The sequence below is a fragment of the Thunnus albacares genome, chromosome 2 (genome assembly GCF_914725855.1).
Source record: "Thunnus albacares chromosome 2, fThuAlb1.1, whole genome shotgun sequence".
Classification (NCBI taxonomy): Eukaryota; Metazoa; Chordata; class Actinopteri; order Scombriformes; family Scombridae; genus Thunnus; species Thunnus albacares.
The window spans coordinates 34,169,599-34,196,263 of NC_058107.1; the positions used below are offsets into that span (position 1 = coordinate 34,169,599).

The following is a 26,665-nucleotide window of genomic DNA, read 5'->3' on the forward strand; positions in this document are numbered from 1 at the left end:
GCTCAAGCAGAAGTAATTTAACATATATTTGTCATAAAATCAATTAATCATGACATATATAAATTATATCAGTGTGCAGCATGGTTTTAAATGTGCGTTTTGTGCTCTCTGTGTACATTTAATGCGATCAGATGCTTTCTACAGCTGATCACTTCTCTCTCTCTGTGTGTCTCCAGCTGACTGTAAGAACAGCACAGTCGCAGAGGAGCAGAAGCAGTTGGCCTGGCTGGTGATGGAGACGCTGACTGTGCTCCTGCAGGGCTCCAACACCACTAACACTAATGCAGGTAACATATAGTACAGTAATGAAACTCATCATTAATTAACTTTTAGGTAACCTTTTATCAAGGCGCTTATAAATGTCATAACTTAATTCAATCAGTAGCGATAAGAAAAAAAAGCTTTAAAGAAGACTGACCTCACTTTAAAGGGTGTTTCATCATCTTTGTAAGGTTGGATTAGGCTAATATTTTCTATGCCAGAGGGACACGTTGAGCTAATAATAATAATAAAGCATTTAAACTGGACATTTACTTATATGATGTCCCAGTGCAGCTGCATGTGATTTGATTTATGCTGTGCAGGATGTTTTGCAGGAACAGACTGTCAGCGAAGGACACCGCCTGTTGCCGGTGCCATTACAACTGATGATGCATAAATTATACTTTTAGGCTTTAATTATCAAGTTCATCAAGTTTGAGACCTTGGATGCTGCCCATCAGTCTCTGACACTCTCTGTGTTTGTGTGTGTGTGTGTGTGTGTGTGTGTGTGTGTGTGTGTGTGTCTCAGTCAGCTGTAGAAATGTGATGAGTCACAAAGATACCCGACAAAGCTGCACACCGACAGCTCAGAGCTCTCTCTCTCTCTCTCTGCGACCTTGACGACCGGTCGCTTTCGTCAGAAAAACACGATGATGACGATGTGTGTGTGATATTTGTAGCACTCCGCTTTGACACGTCGACTACATTCACACTTGCGATGAGTGTTAAGAGTAGAAAGAAATTAAGTGTGTCACCAAAATTACAAGAATGCCAAAGTTCAGGGTCAAAGCCACGACACCCCATCAGTAAAAATATTCCAATTATACGTTTTAGCTTCTACTGATAAACTAGTTTTCCACACAATGAAACATGAGAAACAGACCTTAGACCTTCAATTTAAATAAACAAAACTTAACCAAAAATAAACCTTATGAAGTTCTAAAAGCAGCATCCAGTACAGTCGAAGGAGCAAACAAAGGTCAAATGTTGATCTGAATACATTTCACCAAAACTTTGACATCACTTTCACTTAACAAAAGGCATCAAAAGCATTAAAATGGTTGTGAAACTGTGGGACATTCTGTAGAAAAGTGATTCTTAAATGAGAAAAAGAAATATTAAAAAGACTATATTTCTGTCTCCTTCTTCCTCCTTCTCTTCCAGCCCTCTTCAGGGAGTTCGGTGGCGCTCGTTGCGTACACAACATCGTCAAGTACCGTCAGTGTCGGGAACACGCCCTGCTCATCATCCAGCAGCTCGTCCTGTCGCCCAGCGGAGACGACGATATGGGAACTCTGCTCGGCCTCATGCACTCCGCGCCGTCCAGCGAACTACAGCTGAAGACCGACATACTGCGGGTAACAACACATGCACTGATGTCTTTCATCTTTTTTTTTTTTATGGTTTCATCGTCATCTCTTTAGATTTTGTCTCGTGTAGCGAAGACAAGCTTTGAAAGTGAAGATGTGGAGGAAAGTAAAGTCTGTAATTTGAAGAAATCAATATGCATTTGAAGGCCTGCATACGGTAATTGCTTCAAACCAGGGGAACCAAGGTTCACATTAAGGCGTACACACACACACACACACACACACACACACACACACACACTGGATAAGAAAGAGAATGGCGGCTCAGTTTTTTTGAAGCATAATTGCATTTTCAAATTCCAAAGCTTCAGACGAGGTAATTCTCACGCTTTCTGAAGGCTGCGGTTGGATTAACCCGTCAGCATTTTGCTCCTAATTCACTAATCAGGGATTTTAATGATCACTCTAAAAAAAAAAAAAAAAAAAAAAAAAAAAAAACCTCCAAATGCTGCAAAGAACTTGGAAATATACTGTATCAAATCCAGTTTAAGAGTAAAATAATTTTTCCTCGCTCGTTTTCAGGGTTTATAAACCGTTGACAGTAACACACTATGGACGCACTAATAGATCTAAAAACTAATCTGATTAGTCTTTTGAATGTGAACATTTTAACAGCAGGATGAGGAGACAGTCTAACGCTGGTAGGTTGCATCTCATTTTAAAGGCCTTTACATGGTGAACACCCCAAAACCAAACATTTACCAACACATAGTCTGAGCCTGGTGGTAATTTCCCAGATTGGAAGACAGGAAGAGGATGTCTTCAACATCCTGTGATTGGTGTTAAAATCGCTGTGCTGAGTCTGGCAGTTCTTCTAATGCAGCAGGAAACAGCTGGATCAGCGAAGCACTGTATCACAGTTTTTACTTCTCTTTTATTCACTCTCCGTCCAACAGGTTGAGTCATTATAGCTAAAACTTTTGAAATTTGTACTGGAGGTGTCGACGTAATGATCACTGATCACATGATTTATATATGTACATTTTCTAGAGAGTCAATTGAAAAACAATGAACAAAAACAACAAAGTGCTCTTGCTAGATTTGTTCAAGGCTCAAAACTTTAAAAGCTCTGGTTAAAAGCTCTTAAAAACAGTTATTGGAGAAAATAACCACACAGCTTTTGTGTGTTTTCTGCTAATCCAGCAAAAATAAATACTTGACAGATCATTTAATTGATGCAGACATGATCTAAAGTCAAGTTCATCTCAGCCAGCTCGTCTGTTACAGCTCTGCACCACCTCCATTTTCCATCTTCCAAGTTTTCTTTTGCCTGAAGAGGTCAAATTCAGTGCAACTTTCGGGATGTGATCTGCCTTCACTCAAAGCACATGACCCAGCTACTTCTGCCTGAATTGATGTTGCCATAAAACAGTCCTGACCGATGATTTACAAAACTGCTGATGTCGATGGCCAAATACATCCAGAGATATTAAAGGGAGAGCTACCTCAGTATTGACAGTATGGCAAAAGTCTCTGACAGTACACAAATCTGCATACTGACTTATTGTCCAAGCATGTGTCAGTGAAGAATAATTTACTGTATTTGAGCAACTTTAACTGACATTTTGAAGCTTAATTTCACCCAAATTATAATCAAGCATTTTTGCTCTCTGACCCATTCAATAGAGTGGAGGTCAAGGACATTTTATTTGGTTTGATGAACCATCAAAAACTCATCACAGCAGCATTTTTATTCCAGTTGAAATGTTTCTGATACTCTGGGATAAGACACAGACCTCACTGACAGTAGTTTCCATTAGAGCTACGAATATTCTACTGAAGAAATAGTCACTAGGAACTCTGATCTATCAGCGACACAGCGTTTCTTTTGAGGTTTTCATCAGCGGCCACTCAGTTGCAACACAATATTTAAAACATATTTAGTTTAAAAACTTTAGTCTAATACCTCTAGAGGTGTTTGTTGTTGGTTTTGGGTGAATTGACCCTTTACAATGTTGAAATACAGTTGATTTTTCTTAATGAGATGTTACCATACTGAATACATGCCAACATTTGCCAAATTATTAGCTGAGTGATATATAAACACCATTACATCGCCATGGATACCATACTGAGGTTTTGACTGTACTAATGTTATTGTCTTATACTTACAATAAGCACTGACCTGCTCTAGAAAAACAACTGTACACGTTCATTTTCAGAAACAATAACTTATCAAATCATACACTTTGTTTTTGTCATATCATCCCAAACTTTGTACCAAAAAGAGAAGTTTAGAATTCATTCAGTCAATCATTCAGAACTAGTATTGAAACAGCCGTGTTTTCCCTGAATGCAACACAGCGTTTCTTTTGAGGTTTTCATCAGCGGCCACACAATATTTAAAAACATATATAGTCTAATACCTCTAGAGGTGTTTGTTGTTGGTTTTGGGTGAATTGACCCTTTACAATGTTGAACTACAGTTGATTTTTCTTAATGAGATGCTACCATACTGAATACATACCAACATTTGCCAAATTATTAGCTGAGTGATATATAAACACTAAGTGATATCACCATACTGAGGTTTTGGACTGTACTAATGTTATTGTTTTGTATCTATAATGTAAATTTTGAGAAATAATAACCATAATCATACACCTGGTTTTGTCATATCATCCCAAACTTTGTAGCAAAAAGAGAAGTTTAGAAATATTCATTCAGAACTAGTGTTGAAACATCCGTGTTTTCCCTGAATGTGTCTAGAACACACTTCACCTGCGTCATTACTTCACTTTTTTTACTTTTAATTGAAGACGTCTCCTGTCACAGCCATCGGATGCTCACAGGCTGTTTTTAGGGCCCCCCCCCCCCCCCCCCTCCCCAAACTCATATCTAGGTCACAGTTTGATGTTTCATTATAGGTTACTTGCAAAAGCGAACCATAAAACTTTGGGAGAAATAAAAGAGGAAAAAAAATTTCAGTCAGTTCGCTACGGCAGAGAAAACCCCTGAGGGGCTCATAAATACGTCTCGGCGCGAGAAGAAGAATGAGAGGAAAAGAAGTTGATGAATAGCGACATGACTGAATGAGGTGACAGAAAGCAAATAGCATGAAAACTCACAAATGTGGGTGAATAGATGAGAAACAAAATAAGTGTGTGAAGTAAAGTGAGCTAAAGTGACGCAGGGAAAGTTAGATGGAGGGTGAAACCAGAAGAAAAACACACACGTCTACATTTACAAGTCATATTTATGTGTTATATTCCTTGTAATTAGCTTATTATTATTGTGAAATTAAGAATATTTACTCTAACAATCTGTCTTTCTTCTTCTTCAGGCTTTGTTGGCGGTATTGCGTGAGAGTCACCGCACCCGGACGGTATTCCGTAAAGTGGGCGGCTTCGTCTACGTCACCTCGCTGCTGGTTGCCATGGAGCGTTCGCTGTGTCAGCCGCCGCGTCACGGCTGGGAGCGCGTCAACCAGAACCAAGTGTTCGAGCTCCTGCACACCGTCTTCTGCACGCTCACCGCCGCGATGCGCTACGAGCCCGCCAATTCACACTTCTTCCGCACGGAGATCCAGTACGAGAAGCTGGCCGACGCTGTAAGGTAAGGACATCGGACTTGTTCACGCAGCGCTCGTATTACCTGGAGTTCTCTTTAGATTTATAAAAATTGCATAAATCATCTGTCATCTGAATCCTGTGCAAACTTGCAAAGTCTCCGTGTTTGTTTTTTCTGTGGATCTCTCAGATTTTTTCTTCTAAATAGAGAATTAAGGAGGCTGTAAATGATTAATGAGAACTTTGATAAGATTTTCAGTGCAATGAGGGTTTGGCTTTGCTGCTCAGCACAGAGGCTGATTCAGTTTTTTCAATTAAGTGTAGCTTAAGAGAACTTACTTAAAGGTTCTCTGTGGATATATATATATATATATATATATATATATATATATATATATAAATATATACATAGACATCCAGTGTTTCTCAATGATGCAACACATTGTTTGCATCATTTTCCTCATAAAACATTTGCAGAGCGGATTTCAAAGTCTAATCCTGTTTTGTTTACATCCTTGTTTACTTGCTAGCAGTTTTCTTCCTCTTAGCCTTTGCCTGCACTTTGCTGTTACAAGATTTGGCAGGACTGTGTATCACGACTCTTACATGAACCCAGCACATGCATTCTCATGTGATACAAACAAAACGGGTTCCTGCTCTTAAAAATAGTGCTCTGTAGCACCACTGGTCGTCAACAGGGTATTCCTAAAGTTTACTTATTTAAAGGTTCCCTGTGGAGATGTCAAGCTAGTGGCGCTAATAGCAATGCACCAACAAAAGCAGAGAAGAAGAAGACTACAAGCCATGAATGTAAACAATGCAGGATTTAAAATACTTAAAAGTCTATTCAAAAAAATATGTTTTTCTTCTTGGCCGTACAGTTGGATGTTTGAGCTTCGGTGTGCAGAATGATGTATGTGCAGAGTTTGACACTAGAAGGCTGTTTTTTTTTTTTTACATTCATCTGCTGAAAGTGGAAAAGTTTCTCTGAGTTCACTGAAAATCTGATGTTAAGGTTCGAGCCTACAAGCATGATTTCTGACATCACAAATAGTTTGGAGCCAGTCGTGATCCAGTATACAACTTATTGAAGTATGATATGGAAACTTTTTTGTTAAACCCTCAGCAGACTTTATGATGTGTGAACTTGATGCACTCATCACAAATTTGGGGGTCAAAAGGTCACTAGAGTGCATGTAGCTTTGTTTAGTATCACTCTACTGCTGTAGTAACGTTGCATAGAGGCAGGATAGTGCATGAAGAACCTCTGACGTCCCAAAGGACAACATCTAGGCAGCGTCTTTCATGATTTTTTTATATGTAATATTTTGTGGTCTATTCGTCTTTTTTTAAAACCAAACTGTCCTCAAGATAACCGCTTTGTCTCTCGCTCTCCAGGCTGCTGGGGTGTTTCTCAGACACTAAGAAGCTCGGTGCCACAGGCGTGTTCCCCTCCAACTCTCAGCCTTTCCAGAGGCTGCTGGAAGACGAGGCCGCACCCGGAGGCTGCGCAGGAGAAAGCGTCTGTCCCACGCTCAAACACTGCAGCAAGCTCTTCATTTACCTGTACAAGATGGCCACAGACTCTTTTGACAGGTCAGTGGATTACAGAAGCAGGGCATTTTGACGTTTGAGTCTGAAATTCTGGTCTAGAAACAGCTAATCAAGCATGTGCATTTAAGTGAATATACTACATGTACAGTGTGATCTTAGAGGCTAAAAACTGAATTGCAAACACCTGTAGCAGGAAATCTGTTCACACGTATGGCCGGCATATATCATATGCATGTTGGAGTTTAGAGTCTCTTAGTAATGTGTATATCGTGCTACAAATAGGGCCAGAAGGGCCAAATGCAATTGAAGCAGCCACGTGTTCCTGCAGAGGATTAGGAACTGGATTCTTTTGGCCTCCTTTGATTCTTAAAAGATCAGATTCTTCAATTCAAGATTCAGGATCCAATTTATTGAATCTAAGAGGAATTTTATTTTGAAAAACAACTCTGCCGTACAAACACAAGTGTTATCAAATGACCTGTTTCATCTTAAGCTGACATACTGAAGCACAGTGAGCAGAGATGACTGAACCTTGAGGAAGTATTTGTTCAAATTCTAATTACTTTTCTTGATATTATGATCAAATATTTGCGGTACAAAGTTAACTCAGCGCATCCTATATAAACATAATTAGCAGCTACTGTGAAAATCGGTACACGCGTATTAAACTGTTAAAGAAATAATAGTAATTCTCTGAAAATTAACTGCAAAATGTGTGTAACCTGTTTTCATTTTGTCCAAAGTGAAAACTTGGAACAAAAACACTTCTTCATGGGTTCAGACGAGTCAGCAGCTTCTCTGTGGACTCAAAGTGTTGAAGCGGCTCCGCAGCCGCGTTCGTGTTTACCTCCAGCATGTGTGTCTTCATCTGCGATAGCCAAGTCGGTCTCAAAACTCAGACATTTAATCAAGAGGCTCACTGTGGTTCTGAGTCAGCTGCGCAGCCTGATGGTGTTGCCATGACGCCAGAGTTACAGATTTTGACACCGGCGTATACATTTTTTAATATTCAGACATGAGTTACCGCTGTGATACCGTGGAAATACATGACAAAGACATCAAGAAGACTGCAGGGGAAACATATTTTTGAAGTGGGTCGGGATTGAGTTGATTCTGTTCCCAGCTGATTGATTAGATTAAGAAACAAACTGCCTCTTCTTCCTCCTCTTCTTCTTCTTCTTCTTCTTCTTCTGTTCCACCTGGAGGTTACAATCAAAAGAGAGAGAAACGTGTTTGCTGGAAGTATTAAACTCCCATCGAGTTAAACGCCAGTTTGCCGGCTCTATTAAACTTTAAACCCTCGGTCGTCGTGACGACACTAAATGCTCATGTACGGTTCTAGCTGGCGTCGTGCATGAGCTCCAGCTGTAGCTCTGTTTCTGTTTCCTGTCTGCTTTCCACTAACAGCTTCTTTCCCTTCTTTTCTTTCTTTCTCTTTTTCTTCCTCTTAACCTCTGGCGCTGTCTGGCTGTTCATCCTCGGTCTGGTCCATCTGCACGACTGCGTGTGTGTGTGTGGGCGTGTGTGTGTGTGTGTGTGTGCACATGGGTGTCTTTGTACTTGCGCTTTCATGTCTTACGCATGTTCACCCACATCTGTTTCTTTGTTTTTTTTTGTGCGGATGTTTTTGTGGGTGTGTTTTTTTTTAAATGTCTGCATGTGTGTGTGTCTGTGCACTTTCTTTTTTTGGCATTTGCGTGTGCGTATGTCCGAATGTGTCTTCCTGTGTTTGCGTGTGTGTGTGTGTGTGTGTGAATGTGTGCACTGCCATGCAGTCGTGCGGAGCAGGTGCCTCCCTGCCTGACTCACGAGACCTCGCTGCCCTCGCCGTGGGGCACGCCAGCACTCGCCAGGAAGAGGTAGCTACAGCGCTCTGCCACTTTTCTCACCTTCATCACCTTCCTCTCCCATTTCCCTCACCTTCAGTCGACACTAAGAGTGCCCACTAGTGGCAAAATAATCTCGAACTTTTCTCACTTTCATGCAAATCTTTTGGTAAATCATGAAAATGTGGTTAGAAATCCGAAAAAGACTTCCTGATTTAAAAAAACAAACAAAACAAACACATCCATAAGAAAAACCGAGTGAGAGTGAGAAGAAGTTGGGTTTTTTTGTCAGCTAATAATATCTTAAATTGGAGGTTTTTAATCTGATAATTAAAACAATGACGTATAACTCTGTCTTCAAACTGCTTGTTTTGTCCGACCAAGAGTCTAAACCTCAAAGTTTCAAATTACAATGAGAAAGAACGCTGTATGTTTGTTGGTTGCTGCTTTTCCTGGTCTTACTTACTACTAAACTGTGATGACTATGTGTCTTTATTCTGATGTTTTATAGACCAAACAATTTATATATTAATCAAACACTAAACTGGCTGATTACCTGATAATGAAAATGCTCATTTGAGAAGCTGGAACCAAAGAAAGGTTGGTATGGTTGCTGATAAATGACTAAAACATTTTATTTTCTGTTGACTTATTGATTCTAATAGTTTCAGCACTTAGTTTCCATTTCTCCCAAAGAAAAAAAATAGCTCAACAAAAATACTGCATCTGTTTTTTTTTTTGAAGAACGACTTTGAGGAATGACTCAAAGCTATTTTTAGGTGTTAAGCCGCCGCACCTGTCCGCATGAGTCTGCTCTGACTCGGCCTCGGGACATAAAAGCTCTCCTCGTTAGTGCTGTACAGTGGACAGTATCTCTGGGTTCAATTCCCTGACGGGGAGAAACTCTTTAACTACGACACAAACACACAAACTTGTACTTTTCTCTTATTGAGAACTTTAAGAAAGCATTTTTACTATAAACTTGATGATCTTTCTGGTGACGAAGAGACGGAGCAGCAATAAAAAAAATTCAGTGGAAAATCAGCTCCATGTGACAAACCAAAATAAACTTTGATAAATAGTTTACAGAGACTAGACTATTCTTGTCACCACATCAGAGAAATAGATTTCTCTCTACTTTAATTGAAACAGTGTTTCACAGCTACTTTCAGACAGAGTAAAGCAGACAGAATAACTCTCGGTGTAAAGTTGGCATTTTTTCTTCTCAACAAATTCCTCCTCCCCCTCCTTTACTCCTCTCAGCTGAACCCAGACTCTTTGAATTTCATTTACTGAAGGAAAACAGTCAGTACATTTAAAATATACTTTACTGAGCTATATAACAGTCAAGGTGACACTGGGGGGGGGGGGGGGGGGGGGGGGGGTCCTCTTAGTAGTCTCACCTTCTGCCTGTCTGGATCAGCTCCAACGATGCATATTCATGAGGGAGACTAATCTGACAATTAGAGTAGATAAGGCTCTCGTCCTTGTTTCTGTACTTGACTATAATCTATTCTTTCTGCACATAATTGCTTTTTTTAAAAAAAAAAATGCTATTTTTTTTACATTTGTACCATCAGTTTCAACAACCGTTTGATTAAAAATGAGCTTGAATAAAATGGCAGCAATCAATGTTGGATTATCATGTGTTACAATGATTTCCAGACAACTAAATAAACATAGAATATTGATATGATTGGAGGATAAAGGTAATTCTTGTACTGTTACACTGAGACATTGATCTATTCATTATTCTATAATCATGAAGCCATCTAACAAAATAAATATTTTACAGTTAGAGGTGAGAGAACATTTTCTTCTTAACTTTACTAGACCAAAACCCAGTTTTTAGGTGTAAATAATGTCTGTTTAGTGAAGGTAAAAGTGCTTCTTTAGCTTGTGTGTGAAACATTAACAACCAAGTTCCTGCCCCACATCCAAACCCCTCCAGCACTTTATGCTGACAGCAGCTTTTCCAGCCCACCGTCTCTCCTGAGGGGGGGGGGGGGGATTTGCCGCTCTGTAATCCACATCGCAGCAACAAGCCTATTTTGCCTAATTGCCCCAACAGCAGCCCCCCCCCCCAAGAAGATCTCCTTCTCTCCGCTGTTTACACACGAGGAAGGCTCTGAAACCGTAGCCGACTGACACCTCGATCTCTGAAGCGTGAGGGCCGCTGACTCATGTTAAATAAAGATGGAGTCAAAGTGTCCAACGCAGGACTTACATTCACTCAGTGATGTAATTATTTCAGTTCTTTTCCAGCCACTTTCCTTATTTTTGCGAGCCAGAAAAGTAGGACCTTCTAAAAAAAATGGTCGCTTGGATTGTTTGGAGAGTAAACAAAATATTTCCTACATTGTTTCACTGCAACATTTCTTTAATTTGCATTGTGAGATTTGTTTTCTGCAAAGCACTTTGTAAACAAATATGTCTGTATGTATGATTTGAATGAACTGGACTTAACTAAATATGACTTTTTTTTTATTCTCGCTCTCTGTGCTCCCAGACATGGTTACTACGGGACGTCGGGACCCCCCGCCCCAGTCAAAGCCCTCACAGACCTGAAGCTCCACTTAGCCAACCCTTCCTCCCATCCTGCTTCCTCTTCGTCTTCGTCTGACATGGTTGTCATTCACCCGGGGGCCGTCCTGGCCATGCTGGACCTGCTGCCCTCCGTCTCCTCCGACAGCCAGCCGGAGGTGAGGAAACACAAGAAGGAAATGCGCCAACATGCACTTCCTGTTTAACTGGGTTAAGGGGTTAAATGCAGGGCAGGAAACTTGTCAGTCAGACAAAGTGGTTTTGTCAACCAACCAGACAGTTTGTGCAAGACATGTATGTATCTTTAGAAAAATAGTGATACACTGCATTTTCTGGGAAGTTTAAGAGCTCATTTGGCAAATCCTCTAAATTAAATACTTAAAAATTAACTTACTGACACAACTGTTCTGTAAAGCCGGTATAAAAGAATATGCTGAAGTTATCATTTCCCCTCCCCCCTCCCTTCCCCTCCAGCATGCCCTCGACCTACAGCTGGCAGTGGCCAACATCCTCCAGCTCCTAGTGAACAGTGAGAGGAACCAGCAGGTCTTGTGTGAAGCCTGCCTCCATCAGCGGCTGTTGCAGCGCTGCAGTCAGGCCCTGGGTGATGAAGATCACCCGCTACACCCCCCGCTGCAGAGGATGTTTGAGAGGCTGGCCTCGCAGGCCCTGCAGCCGATGGCCCTCAGGTACTGGACGTGTCTTAAAAACACCTTATATTTTGACTTATCTAATGTACATTACCATAACTTTAACACAACGCTACTATCTTAGTTCTGCCCCTTCACTTTCTTAAATTAGTCCTGACTCTGAGGGGTTAAAACTCAAACTCATGAGTACAGAGGTACAGAAGTAGTTGGTCAGGATGTGAACATTAACACAGATCACTCAAACCGCACGATGTCTGAAGTTAATTTCACTTGTGATGGAGCAGGAGAGGAAAGAAGCCTTTTTTTTCAACCATCATATTAAATATGCAGTTTAATGAACCTGCCAGATTCTTAAAATATAGATTTTCCAAAAAAATAGTTGGTTATGTGTTGAAATTTCTTAAGGACAAAGAGACATAAGTGTTCATTTTAGTTAACTGGCATTTAATTAAGCAGGAAAAGCAAAGTGATTTAAAACAAACCTCTAACCGAGCTAGCAGCATCAGAAAACAAAATGGTTAAGTGGCTGAAAAACTGAGAAAATATGATACTAAAGCACTAAAGCAGTTTTGCCAGAGAAAATACCATGTTGTTACCTAAATTAAATGAGTTTATCCTTTCATTTAGGTAAGACATCTTAAGACTCAGAGGTTTTCAGGCTGAGCTGGACTTAGCTACTTAGCTTCAAGAAGCTGCTAACTGTATGCTAATTACGCATGCTAATATGCAACTGATAGCGTTCATGCATGTCAGAAACTATTGGATGTCAAAATACTGATGTTTAACGTGAAACATTTGGAGATTTATTATGCTAACGCTTAGGATTGAACATTTAATGTTAGCTTAGTAGCATGCTAATATGCATATAAAAATATCCAGCACCATGCTAGTATGTTTGCTAGCATGGTGACTTGCTAATATTTTAGCATGGTAAACATTTAATGTGATATATTGAGATATATACAGAGATGAGGTTTTTTCCTCCAGTGACTGAAAAATTGTGTCTTGGCAGAATAATCTACTTTGACAGGTTTCAGCGTGTGAAGGAGGCTGCGCATGTAGACAAAACTGAGCAATTCTCATTTCCCGCTTGACTAGTTAAGTGAGATGGGAGATTGGGGTTGAGGAACCGGGTGGGGGTGGGGGGGAGAGAAGTTATTTGACATGCACATGGTCGGTCCTTTTCATATGTAAATGCAGCCTCCCCTGCCTGATATTCTCTCCTCCCTAAATTGTGCTGGAGGTAAACATATCTGTAGCTGTCAGTCTTTTCTCCATCATCCTCCTCCTCCTCCTTCTGCTCGGCTCAATCTTACGCTGCCAGTCTTCTTCTGTCACACCTCCTCCCTTCCCTTCATAATTCTCCTCTTGTGTTTTTTTTTTTTCCTCATTTCGTTTCTGCCTTTCCGATGTCAGCCAGCAGCGAATCTCCAGAGTGTTCCTGTCTCTCTGTCTGGTTAAAGCTGCTAGCGTCGCTCACTCAGCGCTCAGACAACTGCCACAAAACCATCACTGGAACACTTTGCATTCAAATCTCTCACATGCCAATCAACCTTATCATTGACTTTAAACAGACCAGCACATGTTGTTAACCACAGCTGTTGAAAAGCAGAAGTCAGCCCTACAATATAACTGCTGACTGAACATATTGTATACAGTCAGGTGGATACTTTTTATCCTGAGTGCTTTACAGCTACATGAGAACATGATCGGTGGCACTTCTGGAAATACTAGACCTGGCAGCGTGGGAGTCAGACCTCTTACTGAGCCTATACAGGCCTGAAGTTAATAAAAAATATTGTAAAACATACTTATCATTGATTTATTATTTTCTTTTACCTTTTTAAATGTCTTTGGGTGTCATGAAATGTTCATTATTACTGAAATAAAACAGGGGAAATTAAAAATAAAGGCCTTTATCTAATGAAGATTGATAATTTAAGAATAACTATAATAAAATTAACAACAATAATTATCTTAATAAAAGATACTTTGGAATTTTATTTGTCCTTTTATTTGTTTTTTTCCCCAGTTTTCATGATTGTTTTTATATGCAAAATTATAACACATGAACTCAGGGAATATATGTATATATATATTTCTATTAAGTCTACAGTGTCGCTTCCTTCCTTTGAGATAATGTCCATTTTTTTGCAGTGTCTCAACATGTTTTAGTTTTTCCATCTATCTGTATCCACTGATCCATAGTTCAGTGTTAAAGCCTTTTCACAAACCACTGTTTATACTTTTTAGTTGTCGTGTTTTTATTGACATCCTGGTTTATCTTTTTTTTTCTGCAGGGAGTTCTTGCGTCTGGGAAACCCTCTGAACTGTGGCGCGTGGGATAAGAAGCTACTGAAGCAGTACCGGGTCCACAAACCGAGCTCTCTCAGCTACGACGCGGAGATGAGAAGTAAGAATTTAACAACTCTCTGTTTCATTTTTGTCGATGACGTTAAAGGATTCTTTATAATTTAAATAAAGAAGCTTTAATTGTTCTTCTGCACAGTTAGTTCCTATAGCGGCACTAAGGAGTTACACTTCTTCCATAACACCTCAAACCATCATTTTAGGGCATCAGATATTGTTTAACTATGAAATAATACTATCCTATATATGTGTTTAAACTTAAAAATGATGGCAACACATTGAAAATAAAAGGTATCAGAATCTAGATGAAGCACAGCTGTTAAATGCTGTTTAGTTTATTTTGCAGTAACATTTTTATATGAAGAAAAATCTCTGGATATCTTACATAATTTTGTTAACTCCCAGTTTTGTTGGCAAAGTGGGGCTTCACCAACAGTTGCCTCATCTTTTAGCTCCAGTACATCCCTCAAAGCTAACGCTAAATAACTGAGACATTCTCTAGTGGATAACAAAGTAATATAAATTGTATACAAACAGATGGAGGAATGAAAAAAATAAAACAAAAACCTGGTAAAAGATCTGACAATGTATTTTTATCATTTCATTGAAGTTATTTGAAATAAAATAACAGCCTTGTTTACCACCGAAGAGCTCAGTTCACAGCAGTCCTGCAGTACAGTCCTGAAATGATGTCATTTAGGAACCGTTCCCGTCTGCCACAGTGATACTAACTTCCTCCTGGGAGAAAGTTTTTTGCCTGAGAAAAAAAAAAAAAAAAGCACATCAATCTTCTATCTTTGCTCAGTCTGCGAGCTCATGGGACCCCGAGTCCTCCGGTGAATGGGACCGTGATTGCAGGGGGATGAGCTTTCTGTCGCCATCTAATTGGCAGTTGAGATTACTCGCGGCGGCTCGGCGGTGGAAAGCGAGCGGTTCTATAGGTTTACAAAAAAAGGTTCACATGATTGCTATGTCAGTGGAAGGGATCTATATACAGTAAAGTATGTACAAGCCTCACATTTTAGCCACCACAACTAAATTCCTCTTCAGGATCAGAATGTATCTCTCCACCTTTGATGCATACAAACATTTTTTTTTTTTTACATGCATTCATTTGTAAGCAAAACAACAAGTTGTCAGCTTGTAGAAAAGCAGTCTTATAGTCTCTGATTAAAATCCAGTTGATGTTTAAACTCCCTGCCTGCAACTGTGAATCTAATGCTAATTGTTTGTTGTCTATTAGCAGCTGTTAATGTTTGTAAACTTCGGGCTCGTCAGCCGCACTAATTACTTATTGTGTCTCCTCTCAGCTGAGAATGGATATTAAGTCCCTACTAATTACTGCTCTTTACTAGCAGCCACCGTTAGGACACACAGCGCTATGTTTCTCTGTGTCTGAGAAGATCATCTAGTATGTTTTATTAGCCGCCGTCGCAGGATGTCGTAATTCTTGCTTTGAGCTCATTTGTTTTTTGTCCGATCTGCTTACTATTAACAAATAGGAGAGGCCATCTATGATCTCAGCAGAAATATTCTACATTAGACCAGGACTGACTTGATTTACTGCTTCCTAATCAAGTAGAATCACAGCACATAACATCATCAGCTGGCCGGGACACTTCTAGTTGACGATGCATCTAAAAAATTTGAAGGAAAAACTGCCTGTCCTTTTTTTTTTTTATATAAACCTGCTGCTCTAGTGAGTTACATCTTCAGCCTAAAATGCTATCACATAACTTTTTTTTGTGCAGTAGAGGCAGTAAACAAAGTATTGAGGTCTCATATCAGGAGATAATTAGTGCTACTAGTGATAATATATTAGGCGAACAGCAGGAAGGAAACAAAAAGAATAGAAATACATGAAATTTTTGGCCCAATTTACATAACACAAGGGGATTTTTATGCAAATCTCATCGCAAAAAATGCACTGGACTTGGAGAGAATTGTTTATATGGATACGTTTTTTGTTTAGAAAAAGAAATAACCTTGAACATTGGATAAAAACTGAAGCTTATGTGGTTCATTACCTTGGAAAAAGGTGCAAGAAGAGTCTAAGAACATCATTATATCAGGAAGATGTTATAAATAATATGTAAGCTCTGTCTCTTTTTAATTTACGGTTGCTAAGCGATAGTTGCTTGCAGTTGGATTCTCACATCAGCACCGTGGTTGCAGTTTCTAAACTTAATCTTACCCCCGCTGGCTTCACAGACAGTATGACCATGTCCATGGAGGGCTTCGGTCCCGACAGCGTCTTCGCCACGCCGGCGGAGGACAACGGCCAGTACCGCATCAGCCGCAGCCTCGTGCGCTCCGCCGAGGGCAGCACCGTACCCCTCACCCGAGTCAAGTGCCTGGTGTCCATGACGACGCCCCATGACATCCGTCTGCACGGATCGGCCGTCACGCCCGCCTTCGTGGAGTTTGACACCTCGCTGGAAGGCTTCGGGTTAGTAGGAATGATTACTAAAAAAAAAAACGAGCTGCTGATGTTTGTAACTGCTGATTTTTGAGTGTTTACATCTGAGGTCTTCCATCAGTTTTGTTACACAGTTCTACCTGAACTTGCTCAGGAAAAGAGCTCTGATCACATGCTGTTTTATCACATTCCTCATGTGAACTGCACTGCAAAGGAAGGAAATGTGTTCAGTGAGCAGTTTAGCCTGATCACAAAGTTAAAACCCCCCCTCGGTGCTACTTCTCAGCCTCCAGACAGCACTACAGCATCATGTGCTCCATGAAATGAGGTGGAAATAGTTTGTATTGCAAGTATTTATGTAATTCCTTCTTCTTCTACTACTCCAGCCCTATAATAGATTGTATGGATGAACTTTTAATGCTGTATTATTTAATTTTATTTGACCACTTGGGGCAGGTAGTGTACAGTGAGCTGGGTTGATGAGGGTGTTAAGACTGAACCAGACAGTATTTGTGCTATAAAAGTGAAACAATAAGCTAAAAGAGGCTACAAAGCTCCGTAAAGATGAGGAAGACTGCAGCATCGGGCGATAACTCTGGTTAAAAAAAAACCCACTGTGTCTACAGAAAGTGTAGCGTGAGCAGCACATTTAGCAGAGCATCAGCGGCAGCAAGTGCTCAATCTGTGTGTCTTACGCTGGAGGCGTTCAGGTACAGTGTTGAACGTAGGTCACCCACATTTTGGAAGCGCTCAGAGCCCAATACACAATGCAGTTACAGGCATAAACCAGAGGAAAATAGACTTAAAGCCTAAAGAAACGTTGTGCAGACAGCTGTATTGATTAACATAAAAGCATAGTGTTCTGTCGGACGTACATGAGACAGACAACTGAAACACTCAGCTGAAACACTTTCTGTGTAGACACTAGGGATGTGCAGAGGGCCCAGTATTTGTATTTGTATTTGTATTCAAAGTGAAAAGAGGTTTAAAAATCCTGTTTTTGTTTTTAATTTTAGAAAATTTAAGTGTTACAAGAAGTGTTTCCCTTGGCAGCACTTCATTTGTGTCAGTAGTTCAGTAGTTTATCTCTGGGGAATGATGCCCAAATTAGGAAATGTGCGTCATGTAGCAGGTGGATGTGACCGCCCTCGTTGAGACCTGCTGATAGACGTAACAGCGGAGCAGAGGAGAGACACTGAGATAATGATGTAATCGACCTGTGCGCTGGTATTTAACATGTTTTTTTTTTCTTCCCAAAAACAAATAATTTTTGAAATATTTGTATGAAACAAACATTCGTAAAAAAAAAACCCCACTATTTGTGCTTGGCCGAAGAAGCACACCCCTAGTAGACACTTAGAGGATCTTTAAGAATAGTTATCCTCATACTATGACAGACATGTGCATGTCCACTGTCTCCCTCTGAACTCCCTCTGAAATAATCCGGTCTTCATTATATTCTTTTAAAAAAACCCTGTTAAATCATCAAAACTGCCAGCAACAGATGATTCTGTAAACTACTTTTCTCTAAATCTTTCTTTTTCCGGATCAATTTTCCTCACCAGTGACACACACCTCAGGGTACCGCATGTTATTTTTCCTCTGTAATGAAACAGGTTGTGTTTTTTTTTTTTTTTTTTTTTTTTTTATATACCTCTCAGCAGCACCTGCAACCGTCTCAGCAGGAGGTTGTTATTCGCCTCCAGTTGTGGAAGCCGCGCATACAAATAGGCTTATTTTCCGCCTTTTTATGTCGTGATTGTGTGGTTTGTGGGTGCTGCTGACGGGGAGTTCTGCCGCTTTACGCTGTATGTTAGCGGCACAGTGAGTGTCGGGGTCAGAGGACATGATGGCGTGTGGGATGTGACCTTGGCAAAATCGCCCACACACACACACTCACACACACTTTTTTAGCAAAACATACATGGCACACGCTCACTTGTTACGGTGACACACGGTAAACAACTTTTAAAAGCTATGATATGTTTTATTCAACATTAATATTCATTAGAGGTTTAAGAAAACGGAAGATGTCTTGCAAAAGGTCATTGTAGATGTTTTTTTTGTCAGGTTAGTGGCAAAATGCCAAAGTTTAGTTCCTGTGATTACTTGACCAGCATTGAATTACTACTGTAGGTAAGTGTAGAGATGCTGAAAGGGAGGAATTATAGATTTTTAATGAACTATTCTTATTCTTTTTATTATTTCCAATGTTGCAGAATCTTTTGTGTGTTCACTTTTTAACACAACACATCGGCTGCATCACATATCATTTGACGCACATGATCTGTAGCATCCCACACACACACGCACCAGAGTTGTCAGTTAGACAGAAGGAAGTAGTCATGGTACGGTGGCTGGGATGTGCCAATCCGAGTAGAAAATGTGATAAATTGCTGCTTTTCTGAAAGCTGAGAAATGGAACAGTAGCGTTTTCTTGATGCAGCTTCACTTTTTTTTTTTTTTTTTTTTTGGTGTCTTGACCCCATCAAGGTGTGTTCTGTTAGATTACACAGAAAACTATATATATATATATATATATATATATATATATATATATATATATATATATATATATATATATATATATAGAGGTGTTTTTATGCTGCTCCTGTAGTGTTGTTCTCTCCTTACAGTGCTGTTTGTTCTGGTAGGTTTGTTGTTGTTGTTGTTTTCTGCCCCAAATCTGGTTATTTTTTGAGAATTTTTCTCAGCTTTAATGTTGACAGAGTGAATAAACACCACATCAAACAGTTAATACACCTCAAATTAATACAATATTTTGATAAAAAATAATCTTCATCAGCAGATAGAATGAGCTCATTTCCTCTCAGACTACATGTTGAAAGCCCTCGAAAAAAAACCCATCAAGTGGACCTTGAGTTAAGATTATTTAATCAAACTGCTACATACAAGGTCAAGTTTATTTATTTGTACTTTTCATACGGTGCTCATAACTCAAGGTGCTGTACACATAAGAGAAACATTCAAATACATTAAAAACAGAGGTTGAATTTTTATTTCCTGCTGGTAAAGAGCTCCAGATGTTTGGTGTGTAAACAGTGAAGGCTGCGTAGTTTAAATGTAATTCTGCCTTTTCACCAACAATCGATTTTCGGGGGTGCCTGAAGCATAATGTGAAAGTCAGCTCCTCTTACTTATAGATATACAGGTTTATCTTCTTATAGTCGACAAACACCAGTGAAAGAACATCTGTAGGATTCATGGATTTCATCTTTAAATCCACAAGATCAATCAGCGAGTTCAGCCGCCTTTGACTTATTGCTTTTTTTTACGTCCCCCCCCTCCACACCCACCAGTTAACATACTCCGTGGTTCATAATTTGGCGAGAATCGCTGTTTCCTTCACCCACCTGCCCGCCCGAACCCATGTGACTCGTCACAGCGGCCGCATCAGAATAGAACATGGAGTTTCTCCTGAAAACACAGCAAAGCAGCAGCAGCAGCAGCAGCACACAGGCAGCAGCAGCAGCAGAGAGGCTTTGGCCCACTTTCTGCTCAGCATAAACAGAGGAGCACGCGCACACACACACACACACATACACACATACACACACACACACACACACACACACACACACAGAGAGTACCCCTCCTTCCTCTTCCATCTGTCAACATGAAATATTGATGCCCCTCCTGCTATTAAGAATCACACACACACACACACACATACACCTACCCACTGTATATGTCATGCACAACATGCTTACACACACACACACACACACACACACGGATACACACACACACACACACACACACACCCAGCCAGCCGTCTCACAAGGGGCTAGGAAGATGGGTGGATGGGACTTTTTTTTTTTTTGGTAAGAATTAAAAAACTGCATCTCTTTCTGACTTGGAAAAGAAAAAATTAGCATGACAAGCTGCTGAAATCCCTTGAGTGTTTTTTTTGTTGTTTTTTTTTAAAACCCCATCAAGATGATGACTAATGGGGAGGGGGGGGGGAAAGACAGCATACATGTCGTTACTCTGAAGCAGCAGGGTTGCTTTCTTGTTATTTAGACAGACTGTTAAACAGAGGACCGGAGTGTTTACCCTTGAGAAGTGTCATTGAATCCTTGCCAGCACCGGAGACGCTGTCATGTAGCAAACCCTGACCTCTGACCTCCCTGTTGATGATGATAATAATCGGGTCATTTTTGGGTTGAAGCTGTGTCCAAATTCATAATTTATAAAGAGCTAATTAAATGATCTTGTAATAAGCAGGGTTTTTTTATATATATATATGGCTGCAACTAGCCTTTAATCTAGTCTGTGGTATCAATCAATCACTTTCCCACAGTGTTTTTGCCCCTCGTACATTTTTTTGAGGTCTCGAGGAAAAAAAACCAAGGCAAAACAAATTCCCACATTCATTTCCCAGAGTCTCAGTCAGTGATCTTTGATGAGAGAGGAGGAAAAAATGGCACCTTCAGCGAGAGGCGGTGAGTCAGCAGAACACGACGCCGACTCACAAGTCGAATTCGCTGCAATTTTGTGGAATAATTATCGGCCTTTGTGTGCCGTCCTTGAAAGACTGAATAACACCGCATAAACACACACAGCCTTAAATGTGTATCTAACAAAATAATAGTCTAGTATGTTAGCAGAAAGCTTATTTGGGGACTTCAACCTTTTATATTTTATATCTCAATGCAATCAGCACCTTGTGTTATGCAGTTAATTGTGATATTATCATCAATACTAACCTAAAGGGGTGCAGCCGACTGAGAACGAGCAGATTCCTTTTTGAAAATACCAGCCTGGATGTATGCTTTCATCCCACCTCTATCCTGCTTTCATACATAATTAATCCCTGAGTATTAAGCAGTTGACATTTCCATATTATAATACAAAGCCCCCTGTGTCTCACAGCGTCTGAATTACCAGACTGTTCTTTGAAAGTTGGGATGAACTTTTCTTCTAGTTTATCTCAGGGATGGGAGCAGACTGCAGCAGTGATACTTGTACAATAACTACATCTGTAAGCTGACGACACGCTCTGTGTCTGTAACAGATGTTTCCCCTAAGTGCTGAGTAAAAAAAAAAGCCATTAATCTGTCTTCTGTCGTCCTGCGTAGGTGTCTGTTTCTACCCAGCCTGGCGCCCCACAACGCTCCCACCAACAACACCAACGCCTCCGGTGTCAGCGACGGAGCAGTGCTGAGCGGGATGGGTACAGGTAAAAACAGAGTGTTTTTTTATTGGAATAGGTTATATTTTAATGAGGAAAAAATAATGACGAGTGTGTTTGTGGTGGAGATTGTAGACCGTAGAGATGTTCAATCTGCAAAAATGTAATCATGGATCTTTTATTAATGGTGACAGTAGCAATGTGTTTCCCTCAGTGCTTCATTAGGCTCATGGTGCAGGTTGAGTGTGTGGTGCACAAAAACAAACATGTTTATCTAGCCCTGCAATGGTTACCAGCTAGTTTAGCCTGTCTGGTCTGACATGCACAAAAAGCTAAATTCATTTGTGTTTAGGTTGTGATGGAAGCTTGGTGATATAGTGACTGCTAGCAGGGCTAGCTGCCGAGCTACTGTAGCTGCCGAGCTAACCGGTAATATGTTAACCGGTTGGGAACACGCTAACGTGTTAGCCAGCAACAAGCTGGCAGCTGGCTTGCTAACCGGTAGTTTGCATGCCAACTAGCTTCCTCTATTCTGGACTCCCTCACTCTCATTTCCCTCAACTTCAACCACAAGTTTTAGCTTTATTGCCACCGAGGAGAAATTTTCTTGCAGTCACGTGAAACATGGAACACACACAGATTTAAATATAAAATACATAAAACATACAATGAAAATATGTAAAAACAAATCCCACCAGCTAAGCTCACATAAAGCCATGAACATCAGGTGACACATATCATTAAACCAGAGTACATCTTCACATCTTCATCCAGCCTCAGTCACTAAAACATGGACACCGTCCCCACTGATTGTAAATGAGAGGCTCATCATCAGCTGACTCATCACAGTTGACCAAAGTTGAATTTTTCTTGAAAGCTCTCAACTGATTATGGTAATTCTATTGAAAAGTACTAATTCTGTGTGACTGGGCCCTCAGTCATAAAGTCACGCTTCGGCTAATTTGCCACCTGTATACAAAAATAAACAAAGTTTAGTTGAGACATAAAACTCAATGAAATAACTACAGTAATTTAATTCAAACTTCCAAACTTCGTTTTTTTTTAAAGTCAATTCAATTTTATTTATATAGCGTTAAATCATAACAGAAGTTATCTCAGGGCACTTTTCACATAGAGCAGAGACCCAAAAACCCCCCATGAACAAGCAAGGAGAAACTTCCCTTACAGCAATAATATGTTAAATAATAACAAAAATAGAGAAGTAAAACTAGACACAATCAAAATATACCACATAAAATTGTAAACAAGTATTTTGAATCAGTTTCTATCACTGACATGATGTTGAGGTGCCGTTTCGTTGGATTAGATGGAAACTAACACAACGACACGATGACACATTTGTTTTATTTTATTACTATCTATGCAAAGCATGTAAACATGTTTGTCACTAAACCAGACAACGTTTAACCGGCTGATTTATTTCAGCTTTTCATTGCCTTTTTAAAAGCGGAGGCCGTTGCATAACAATTGCAAAGTATTTTAATATCTTTGTGGGATTTTAACCACAAATTAACAGCCAGTCTCTGGTGCATTTTATTTTGTCACTTTTCCCGATGAGTTTGGCAGACGACAAACTGTTTGTTAGAAGTTTGGTTTTTTTTGTTTTTTTTGCCTCCAGTGTACAAAAATAGCACAAAAATATCTCTTCCTGCTGCACTGCCTCAGGATCATCCCACCTGTTATTAATCTTTACCCAGTGAAACACACACATATAACACATGATCTCAAAAACTCTCGCACCACATTGTGTCCCATTTTTTGTTTTAACCACATTGAGTCATTGTGTTGACTCGTTACATCTGTATTTATGCATCCCCCTCCTCTTCCTTTGAATTTAATATACTTTTGTTTTCCCCAGTTCACTTCGTGTTTTTCATCCTTTTTGGGGTACAATGTTTTGGTTTTTTTTAACCTCACAGGATAGCCCCCCTCATGGCACCCAGATTCATATCCACTGTTGCAAAACCTCGTCTTTCCTCAAGCTTTTACTTTATCGTCGATTCTGGTTATGTAGAGCGTTATAAAAACAAATCTGTTTGTTATAAATCGCCTCACATAGAAAATGGCTTTCCTAGACCTGAAGGCGGAGATAATCTGTGACGTTATGGTTGATTTTTCTAGTCTGTAGCTTCATTTAGTATTTATGAAGCGCGGTTAGACTCCTCTCCTCTCTCCGTACACTCATACATTACGATCACTCCTCTATATCTGTTTACCTATTCATCTGCTCTTTCTTTACTCATCCGCCCCACGCCGTCCTCCTCTTGTCTTCTCCATCCAGTCACCCAGCACTATTTATAGACCTCGCTCTCTTTCCCGCCCCTCATTTGTTCCTTTCTTTCTTTTCCTTTCCTTCTTCCTTTCTCTTCTGTCCTTTTTTTTTTTTATTGCTTATCTCAATCGCAGATCCTCGCCGCCCGCTTTTCTTCCTCTTCCTTGTTCCCAATTGTTTTTTTTTCCTCTTTCACCCCCCCCCCTCCTTCCCTCCCATCTTTCTCTCTATTCCCTTTGTCACTTTTCTCCCCCTCCTCTTTGCCTCATTTATCTTGGTCCTCCCCTCCTTTCTCCTTTCCCCTTGCTTCCTTGTCCTCTCCCAATCTTATGGGCTGACCCATATCCTTGGATGACATCATCAAGAAGCTCATTTATCAAAATATCCTCAGTCTGCTCAGGAACTCATTGCACCTCTGTTGTATCAACCGTTTATCTTGTGTTTTTGTACCTGAAGCGAAGCCTCAAACCAGTTTTCATCACCGTCTCTTTGTTCCACTGCAGTTTTTCCTGCAACGTTTATAGATTTTTATTTTTTCTAATCCATGTCCCAAGAGTTCATAGTCAGCTTCACAAATAAGAAGTAATGTAATGGTACCATTTGGCTTGCATTTGAGCTTGTAGTTACGTCTGTCCTTCAGTAAGGCCTAATAGAAAAATCAATGGCAGTTCATCTGGCTCAGAGCAGATGGTCGAGTGCCAGCAGACAATGAGTTATGGTACTCTGGCCAATTTTAATTTGGTCCAGTCTGATAACCTGTTGAGTGACAGTCTGATCCTGATGAACTGGTGGTTCAAAGGCACAAAGCTCTGACTTCATGTTTTGGCAGCTTAGTCCGACATAGTTTGTCTTATTTTTTACTGCTTTTTGATTATAGAACAACACATCGTCTGTCTAATTCTGCTCCTAAAGCAACGTAGGGCTTTTACACTCAACATAATCATTTGTATTGCAGCTGCAATTGAGTCTTTATAAATAAACTTGACTCTGTAGTGAAATGATACAATGAGAAGCCAGAAAAATGATGAAGGGAAAAGAAAATATGACCCATTTATAGAGGGGAGATAATACAACCCCAAGGGGCTGACTGGTGTTCTTCACCTTAAAAGAAAAATATACATTGCATATTTGTCTTTACATTTCGCCGCTAACTGTGTGTTCAGCGGGAGTCTGGTGTTGAGTGATGGGAAACATTAACAGTTTGAGTCAAGCATAGAAGCCGTATTACGCGTAGCTCGGAAAATAGCGATATGGGAGCACTGAATTTGATGAATATAGACGACCGCCTTGCCTCTAAAACAACCGACAGCTGCTTTCTGTGAATTTATCTCCAGCAGGAGGAGACGGTGAAGAAGAGAGCGAGTGAAAGAGAGAGATTCAGTGTCTCTTTGTGGTCTGATAAACAGTAAACTCATCAAATTCATTGCCCCCAAATCGCTATTTTCCAAGCTTCAAATAATACAGCCTCTACGCTTGACTCAAACTGGTAACGTTCCCCATTACTCAACACCAGACAACCCAACTGAACATACAGTCAGGAAATAGCAGGCTGGTGGCATGTATAGTCAATCTATATGCTCTGATGTGATCAACCAATAGTGACCCTGCAAATGACAGCCCCCCCTCATTTACATAATGAAGCAGAAATGCATAAAAAAATGTAAAAAGAAAACACAGAAATAAATAAGTTTGGGGAAATAAATGGGGGGGAAATGCAAAAGAGAACATGATAGATAAATAAATGTAAAAATGAATGAATAAAATGGAAAATTAAGTGGGAAAGTAAATAAATAAGGGGCAAATTAAAACAGAAATATCAGTTTATGTCACACTTTATCAATTATTTAATGCCTACATTTACTTTTAATATTATTATTGGTGCCTTTAATGGTATATCAATTTATTTATTGAGTCTTTCTTTCTTTTTTTTATTTTTGGCAGTTTTTGTCCTCCATAGATATCAGCAAACCGTGCTGTACAATCTGTACACAGTTCCTGCTCCATATTTCATATACTTTAATATCTAATATGTGCTGGCAGCAGCGAGACAAGAGTAAACATGTAGTCATTCCACTAATGACAATTTCTGTATCACTCTGTAAATAAATGAATGTCTCTCAGGGATTTTCTTTTCCAGTACTCCAAATGGTTGAAACCCAATATGGTGTTCACTGATCATCCTGAAGGCATATTTGTGAAGTGTATGTGTCCTATTTTCCAGTATTGAAATGTGCAAGATTTACAAGTAGTGGTAGACATCACCTCATTTCAGTCAGTATGTGTTATTTTAAAAATATGAGGAAGCAAAGTTGAGGAAGATGCATCATCATCGTGATGAACAGACCACAGTTTCCTGCGCTGTGACGAAAAGCAGAATAATCTGAACTTTTAAAGCATGAAAGAAAATATCTAATGTCTCCTCCTCTCACCTCGTTCTCTCCCACCTTTGCCCTCGCCTCCCTTTTTTTCCCATCTCTCCAGGGGAGCGCTTGTTTCCTCCTCCCTCAGGCCTGAGCTACTCCACCTGGTTCTGCGTGGAGCGTTTCAGCTCGGCTTCTCAGGCTCACCCGGTGCGTCTGTTGACGGTGGTCCGTCGGGCCACCTCCTCCGAGCAGCACTACGTCTGCCTGGCTGTGGTGCTGTCGGCCAAAGACCGCTCGCTCACCGTCTCCACCAAGGAGGAGCTGCTGCAGACCTACTGTGAGTACAACACA

General features: G+C 40.2%; 1 protein-coding gene across 6 annotated transcripts in view; it reads left to right on the forward strand.

Moving 5' to 3' along the window:
• The window catches only part of wdfy3 (WD repeat and FYVE domain containing 3), a 106,916-nt gene that overhangs the window by 38,496 nt on the left and 41,755 nt on the right, over window positions 1–26,665 (forward strand). For 5 of the 6 annotated variants that reach the window (XM_044332051.1, XM_044332070.1, XM_044332060.1 and 2 more), the window contains exons 10-20: window positions 177–287; window positions 1,426–1,619; window positions 4,915–5,186; window positions 6,539–6,736; window positions 8,470–8,553; window positions 11,030–11,222; window positions 11,539–11,753; window positions 14,015–14,127; window positions 16,296–16,533; window positions 21,606–21,706; window positions 26,433–26,651. In XM_044332051.1, coding sequence (XP_044187986.1) covers window positions 177–287; window positions 1,426–1,619; window positions 4,915–5,186; window positions 6,539–6,736; window positions 8,470–8,553; window positions 11,030–11,222; window positions 11,539–11,753; window positions 14,015–14,127; window positions 16,296–16,533; window positions 21,606–21,706; window positions 26,433–26,651 — 1,938 coding nt within the window. The remainder of the gene's footprint in view (window positions 1–176; window positions 288–1,425; window positions 1,620–4,914; window positions 5,187–6,538; window positions 6,737–8,469; window positions 8,554–11,029; window positions 11,223–11,538; window positions 11,754–14,014; window positions 14,128–16,295; window positions 16,534–21,605; window positions 21,707–26,432; window positions 26,652–26,665) is intronic. The other variant, XM_044332094.1, reaches the window with a different exon arrangement.